The 7,374-nt window shown below is 38.1% G+C and overlaps 2 protein-coding genes across 6 annotated transcripts in view; both read left to right on the top strand.

Annotated features, from left to right (window-relative positions):
- The window catches only part of LOC122331566 (gastrula zinc finger protein XlCGF8.2DB-like), a 10,402-nt gene extending 7,123 nt beyond the window's left edge, over positions 1–3,279 (top strand). The window contains exons 1-3 of one of the 2 annotated variants that reach the window (XM_043229094.1): positions 16–55; positions 468–567; positions 2,372–3,279. In XM_043229094.1, the coding sequence (XP_043085029.1) occupies positions 17–55; positions 468–567; positions 2,372–3,147 (915 nt within the window). In that variant the 5' untranslated portion in view covers position 16 and the 3' untranslated portion in view covers positions 3,148–3,279. Of the gene's footprint in view, positions 1–15; positions 56–467; positions 568–2,371 lie in introns of those variants that run through there. The other variant, XM_043229095.1, reaches the window with a different exon arrangement.
- LOC122331550 (gastrula zinc finger protein XlCGF57.1-like) lies at positions 472–7,276 on the top strand. Of its 4 annotated transcripts, XM_043229065.1 has the most exons (4): positions 3,991–4,586; positions 4,837–4,897; positions 5,095–5,194; positions 5,478–7,276. In XM_043229065.1, exons 3-4 carry the CDS (start codon positions 5,095–5,097, stop codon positions 6,569–6,571), a joined length of 1,194 nt encoding a protein of 397 aa, XP_043085000.1. In that variant the 5' UTR covers positions 3,991–4,586; positions 4,837–4,897; the 3' UTR covers positions 6,572–7,276. The 4 variants fall into 4 exon arrangements, with proteins under 4 accessions (XP_043085001.1, XP_043085000.1, XP_043084999.1 ...); XM_043229066.1 differs by lacking the exons at positions 3,991–4,586; positions 4,837–4,897 and adding an exon at positions 472–567; XM_043229064.1 differs by lacking the exon at positions 4,837–4,897.
- Positions 7,277–7,374: the final 98 nt, after the last annotated feature.

Here is a 7,374-nt window from a genome sequence, read left to right as displayed (position 1 = left end):
ATGTGATGTCATAAGGATGCGCCGCGGCCCTGCTTCTGTGATTCAGCTGAAGAAGGTTTGTGTTTCACTCTTAAAGAGGCGTATTAATTGTAATGCTTGCTCTAAATGTACTGCACATTATTTTTGGGAGTAAAGTGAATCAACCTGAAAAGAAAAGCTGCTTGTCATTTCTCTCTTGAATCGCTTCATAGTAAACAAGAATTGAATCACTGGGAAACAGTGATGGAATATCTTGTGAAATAAACAGTGGAACATTGTCATTGGCAAATTTATGTTCTGATTGTATCTGAATTAACAACTCATTAAACTGTAATCTATAAATCAGTACCTAAGCATATGAAGTGTTTTTTGGATAATCTGCTCATTTAAGGCCATCTGACTCATTCCCTCAGTAGTGCGCTGACTACCGGACTAGGGAGCTGCTTTGATTTGAGATTGTTTTTCTGTTCATTCACACTATTATAAAGATGGCGTTTATTAAAGAGGAGAGTGAAGACTGGAGGATTGAAGACGTGAAGATTCAAGAGGTTTTCAGAGTGAAACAAGAAGATACTGAGAAACAAACAGGTTGGTTTTCATTCTGATTTGGTCTTTATTGAAAGGCTCTACTGAAATGAACCATATTAATGAAGAATGTCATGTGAGTTTCATCATTAAATGTTTTTTTTTTGACATGGAGGCATGGAAAATTGAGATCGCGTGACTACAGGAATACCAGTGTTTCTCATACATTGATTTATATAAGCATATATATACTGGTTGGTCAAGGTCAAGTTTATTTATATAGCACCTTAAAAGCAATGAGTGTTCAGCAAGATGCAGAACAGCCAAAACATCAGAGCAAAAGCATTAAAATCATTGAATAATAAAAGTCATTAAAATCCTCACCAAACAATAGAAACAAACAAAACATTTAAAAGAAGATAATGCAGGGGACGGTCTGATGGATAAAGGCAAAGAGTTTCCAAGAATGCATGAATATCAATCTCTAAATCATTAAAACGGAGAAAACCTTTTACCTTGCAGAACCTCTTAAAGAGTTACTCTATGCCAAACAGAACATTTAGTATTACATTATTTTAGCGCTATGGTACTCAGCAATCAATGGGACAGTCACAAGCCTTCCAGTTTTCATCCAAAATATCTTAAACTGTGTTCCGAAGATGAATAAAGCTTTTACGTGTTTGCAACGACATGGGGATAAGTGATTAAAATGTTTTTTTTTTGCCTCAGTATATGACTTCAAACAGGCTTCAAATTCAGCTGAACGAAGCACACAAAATCCTTCAAATTGAGACGCTTAATGATGGGACAGCCCTTGTATGCAGCCTTCCAGTTGTTAGATGGCAAGTTAAATATCATGCTTTAAAAAAAAGTATATAAAATACAAAACAACATTGTTTCAACAACTTGTAAAATTAAATAAATAAAAAAGATATTTTGTTAAAAGGTTATTCCACCCCAAAATAAAACTTGTCAGTAATCGCTTACTCCCCCCTTTATTATCGAAATTTTCAAAAACATTCATATATTTAGTAAATGTCATATTGAGTGGTTTAATGTATTTCATACATTAAATTTCATTCATTCAAAAAGGGGCACTCATGCTCATTCACAATTTCCATAATCCCCACTTCTGGATTACAACTATAGAAATGACTTCTACAGGAACGCAGTGGAATATTTCAGATACCCCACTCATATACTGCATAAATGAAAAGGCCAAACACTTAACAATAAATATTCCATTAACGTGTCCACCAAAGTGTTTGTAGCCAACTGGGAAAAAAGGCTATCTGGTTGTTTTTGGGGATGCTTTGGTGGCACAGCATTTTTTCCCAGCTGAGATGATTGCTATGTTTCCTATCAGTTATGTATTACTGTATATTATCAGCATGTTAAGATCATAGCCTGAAATCGTTCAGTCACAGGTACTCTTGGGTCTTAAAACAGATCTGAAGAGTCTAGGTAACACTCAAATTAATAAAGCGATAACAGGGGTAATCAAATCAAATAATAAATAACAAAAATTAATACAACACAGTTGACAAAAAGAATGGATAGATGCCCTCTGCCTGAAAAGCAGGAAGACTGACAACAAGCCATTGAAATACGGCCCCTTTTATAGTGGCAGGTCCAGCCTGATTGGTCAACCACTGAACTCAAACAGCCAATAAGGGAACCCTAAAGAAAGAGAGAGAGAAAAGGACAAACGCAACAACAAATACAAAGGCAAACAAATACAACAAGGAACGTAACAGTGTTGATTACAGAAACCACTAACACTAGATTCATGTTAGATCTTGGTTTAGATGGCTGTTTGTTTTGTGCTATTAAACTGGTTCTGTATTTTTGTGTTTCTTTACTTCAGACTTGATTGAAGAGAGTCAAGAGCTGAAGGATATTGAAGAGAACCTTGAAATTCACACAAGAGTTCACACCGGAGAGAAGCCTTACACCTGCCAACAGTGTGGAAAGAGTTTCTCTCAAAAAAGATACCTTGCGGTCCACATGAGAAGTCACACTGGAGAAAAGCCTTACACTTGCTCTCAGTGTGGACAGAGTTTTGCACACAAAGGCAACCTTAATTCCCACACGAGAACTCACTCTGGAGAGAGCCCTTTCACCTGCCAACAGTGTGGAAAGACTTTCCCTCAAAAACAAAACCTGGAAGTCCACATGAGGATTCACTCTGGAGAGAGACGCTTTATCTGTAAACAGTGTGGAAAGAGCTTCATTCGAAAAAATGTCCTTGAAGTCCACATGAGACTTCACTCTGGAGAGAAGCCGTACACCTGCGCTCAGTGCGGAAAGAGTTTTACTCATAAAAACACCTTTAATTATCACATGAGAATGCACACAGGAGAGAGGCTGTTCGCATGTGATCGGTGTGGAAAGAGCTTCACAACGGAACTAAGCTGTAGATACCACATGACCATTCACACCGGAGAGAAACAGTTCATGTGCTGTCAGTGTGGGAAAAGTTTTGCACGTAAAGTAAGCCTTAATTACCACATGAGGACTCACTCGGGAGAGAACTGTTTCATGTGTCTACAGTGTGGAGAGCGTTTCAATCATGAATTTAACCTCAAAGCTCACATGAGACTTCACCCTCAAGAGAATTCCTTCACCTGCAAATCTGAGTGAACGTTCACTGAGTGTTGTCCACCTTCGCAACCACTTCTTTTGTCTTCTTCTGAACCTCCTTTACTTTGAATCCAAATTATCAATATCTATCTTCTGTCATGCTCTGAAAGTGAATAAAATAAAGAATACTAGGCTGCATTTTCCAGTTCACCTTTAGTGGGATCAGATTTTGGGGTAACGCATTACAAGTAACGCAATCAGATTACTTTTTACCAAGTAACTAGTAAAGTAACACATTACTTTTTAATGTACAAGAAAATATCTGTTACTTTTTCAAAAAAGCTACTGTTTTCCAGTTTATTGACCGACAGGTTTCCTGTCCCCATTTTGAGAGAAATCAGAAGGTCAGAAGCGTTGAATACAGTGTAGTTCTAGACTAAATGTGAATGTGCATTAGTTCAACTGACTTGGTTAGATGAAGATAATAGAATATAACAGAATAGAATACACGTATAGTGATGAAAGACAAAATATGTTGTGGATGAATATTTAGTGAGTAATCCACTGTTTTGTAGAGGGGTTGTGGGCCTATATCTCAAGTGTCATGAATGAGCGGTCTGAGGCGTGCGGATCCATGTGCAGGCTTTTATTGAACAACGGCATGGTCAAACAGGCAGGCGTCTAACAGGGCAAACAGGAGTATCAGAGACGAGGCAAACACAAAATCCAAAAACAGGCGGTGGTCAGGTCAGGCAGCACACAATCAGAAAATCAGAAGACAGGCAGGGTCAAAACCAGGGAAACAGGAAACAAGAAACAAACCAATAGCAATCCAAACAATGAAACAGGCGAACAATGCAACCTGCAGGTGAGTGGCCTGCTGCAGTATTTATAGTCCTGGAACAGGAAGTTGTCGCAGAGGGAGTGAATGCAGATCACCCAGAGGTCAGGGCTCCCTCTGCTGGCTTGGTGACATCAAGATATTTATTCTTGCTAAGAAACAAATATTCGTTTTAAGGCCCTGTATGGTTTACTCCAGCAACTCTATGTCCAAACTCTTACATCCTACCATTTTAACACCAAATGTGGTTTTGTTTTTATCTATCCATCGCTAAAGACATTTTTGTTTTTAATATTATATTTTATTTTTGTTTTTTAATAATATGTGTCCCTAACAAAGATTTAATATTGGCAAAGCTTGGTAGATGGTTTCCACGTTTAAACCTGACCGTTTTGCCTTTTGGAGAGAATCTTAAACTACATAACATGTCTAGATAACACTAAGAAACAACACATGCCTTCAAATATGTATTTCAAATATAATAAAAATATGAAAATGTTTTTTTTAGTTTTTCCTTCTCTTCTCCATTTACACTTTTTTTTAATTAGAAACTACAGCAAAACAGAAATGCTATTAAAGAAGACTTTTATTTTGGTGTTTGGGTGTGATGTCATAAGGCTGCATCTGGCTTCTGCGTCTGTGATTCGGTTGAAGAAAGGTTTGTGTTTAATTTTGTGCTAACAATGTAAAATTACTTGTAAGCCTGTAATGAGTCATTTAACGTAAGTGCTCATTATTCGTGAGAGTAAAGTGCATCAGCAACTGCACAAGAAAAGCTGCTTATTTCTTGTTTTGGGATTCAACAGACTAATCAACAATTTAATGTAACGGAATAAAAAAATGTCAGGCTTATTTCGATTGATCTGACTTGTCAAATGATTTGGTTTTATAAAACAATTTTAATATAGCCCAAGCTCAGTCACTGTGGAAACATGCTGAGAAACAAACCTGGTCCGAGGCAGGCTAAAGGTGCGTTCATGACATATTGTAATTACTGTAATTACTACATTGTAATTACAACTTGTGAAAATTATAAAAAAAGGTTCATTTCTCAAAGACATGATAATCCCCTTATTCAAGGCCATTAAATTTCACTCTGACTCATTTTCTAAACAAAAAAGATTGTTTTATTTTTTTTTCTTCTGTTTATTCACATTGTTATAAAGATGGCGTTTATTAAAGAGGAGAGTGACGACTGGAAGATTGAAGATGTGAAGATTGAAGACGTATTCAGAGTGAAACAAGAAGATACTGAGAAACAAAGAGGTTGGTTTTCATTTTCTTTGGTTCTTATTAAAATGCCAGTCTTGAAATCCATCTCAGATGCATTTCGGAGAGCATTTACACCTGGTCTTTTCATGATTGGATAGCTATCTGATCATGAAAAATGCATGAACTGACCAACTGTAAACAGCCCTATATGATTATTTTGTATGTTGTTATATACATGCATTGTGTTAAAATACTCACCCTTTGAAATATAAAAACTAAAGTTTGGAAACAAAGAGTTACTGTGATTACAGATTGTATTTGTGTTTTTTAATTTTAGACCGGATTGAGGAGAGTCAAGAACTGAAAGATACGGAAGGGAAAGAGCAGAATGAGAAATACTGTGTTTTAAAAATTGGAAAAAATCCCACACAGACTAAAAAGTGCTTGTCTCAAAAAAGTGTCCAGGAGATTGAATCTGAGAGCCTTTTTACCTGCCATCACTGTGGAAAGAGTTTCAGTCGTAAAGGAAACCTTAAGGTCCACATGAGAGTTCACAATGGAAAGCAACCTTATACCTGCCAACAGTGTGGAAAGAGTTTCGCCCAAAAAGGAAGCCTTGGAGTCCACATGAGAATTCACAATAGAGACGTCGCTTTGTCCTGCAAACAGTGTGAGAAGTGTTTCACTACCAATGAAAAACTGAAAACTCACATGAGAGTTCACACTGGAGAGAAGCCTTTCTCCTGCCAACAGTGTGGAAAGAGTTTCGCTCTCAAAGAGAACCTTAAAATTCACACGAGAGTTCACACTGGAGAGAAACCCTACACCTGCCAACAGTGTGGAAAGAGTTTTGCTCAAAAAGGAAGCCTTCGAGTTCACATGAGAAGTCACACTGGAGAAAAACCTTACACTTGCTCTCAGTGTGGACAGAGTTTTACACATAAAAGCAACCTTACTTCCCACATGAGAATTCACAGTGGAGAGAGGTCTTTCACCTGCCAACAGTGTGGAAAGACTTTCCCTCAAAAGCAAAACCTTGAAGTCCACATGAGGATTCACTCTGGAGAGAAGCCTTACACCTGCGCTCAGTGCAGAAAGAGCTTTACTCATAAAAACACCTTTAAATACCACATGAAAATACACACTGGAGAGAGGCTGTTCGCATGTGATTGGTGTGGAAAGAGCTTTATAACAGAACTGAGCCGGAGATACCACATGACCATTCACACCGGAGAGAAACAGTTCATGTGCTGTCAGTGTGGGAAAAGTTTTGCACATAAAGTAGGTCTAAATTACCACATGAGGACTCACTCGGGAGAGAACTGTTTCATGTGTCAACAATGTGGAAAACGTTTTAGTCATAAATGTAACCTAAAAACTCACATGAGACTTCACCCTGAAGAGAATTCCTTCACCTGCAAATCTGAGTGAACGTTGACGCTGGTCCTGACTGAGAGTCAATTCTAAAAGTAGTTTTACTACGCTTAGGGCAGCATCGAGCGCTTGAGGCAACCAGAGACGTTGCATTCGAATTATTGAAAGACGTTGCGTTGGTTGTTTATGCTGCACTAGCAATAAAGACGTCTTCTCTGATGATGTCAGTTTGACGCCTTGGGCATGAGCATGACATCATTGACCACGCCCCTGAAATGCCTACTTTATTACATACAATCAATAAGAAGTAGAAGAAACAAGCCCACTGTTTTCCTCATTTAATAGTGTGGTTTTTTATAAGTATGGTACAATACGGAAGTAAAATTGGTCACAAGCTTCTGGTTCACATGGACTTTAAAACAGATATCTGTTGGAAATTATTAATGCATTATTGGCACACAAACACACTAAGTAATGTTATGTCACGTTCCCCGGACTTTGTTATTGTTTTCGTCTCGTGCCATGTGTTCCCTGTGCCCTGCCTTTCCTCCATGTTAATTGTATGATTGTCTGCAGCCGTGTCTCGTCAGTGTTGTCAATTACCCCGTGTATTTAAGTGCTGTGTTTTGAGTTCTGTTGGTCCAAAAGCGTCAAGGTCTATACCCGATGTCTACACCTGTGTTTATCCTGCCTGCCTGTTCTACCTGCCTGCCTTTTTGTATCTTTATTTTACCATTTTGAGATTAAACCCATTTGAGTTCATTCTAGCCTTGTGTCCTCAGTCCTGCGAAAGCGCAACCGTGACAGAACGCTCGGAACCTAAAAAAGTAAATAGCGGCGTATTTTCCCCCTTTTTTTTT

Source organism: Puntigrus tetrazona, unplaced genomic scaffold (assembly GCF_018831695.1).
Source record: "Puntigrus tetrazona isolate hp1 unplaced genomic scaffold, ASM1883169v1 S000000001, whole genome shotgun sequence".
NCBI lineage: Eukaryota > Metazoa > Chordata > Actinopteri > Cypriniformes > Cyprinidae > Puntigrus > Puntigrus tetrazona.
This window is presented reverse-complemented; position numbering and strand designations above follow the sequence as displayed.

Coding starts and splice junctions, on each gene's coding strand:
- LOC122331550 (XM_043229066.1), top strand. CDS start 5,095: ATGGCGTTTATTAAAGAGGAGAGTGACGACTGGAAGATTGAAGATGTG. Junction 5,195..5,477: donor AGATACTGAGAAACAAAGAG/GTTGGTTTTCAT, acceptor TTTTAATTTTAG/ACCGGATTGAGGAGAGTCAA.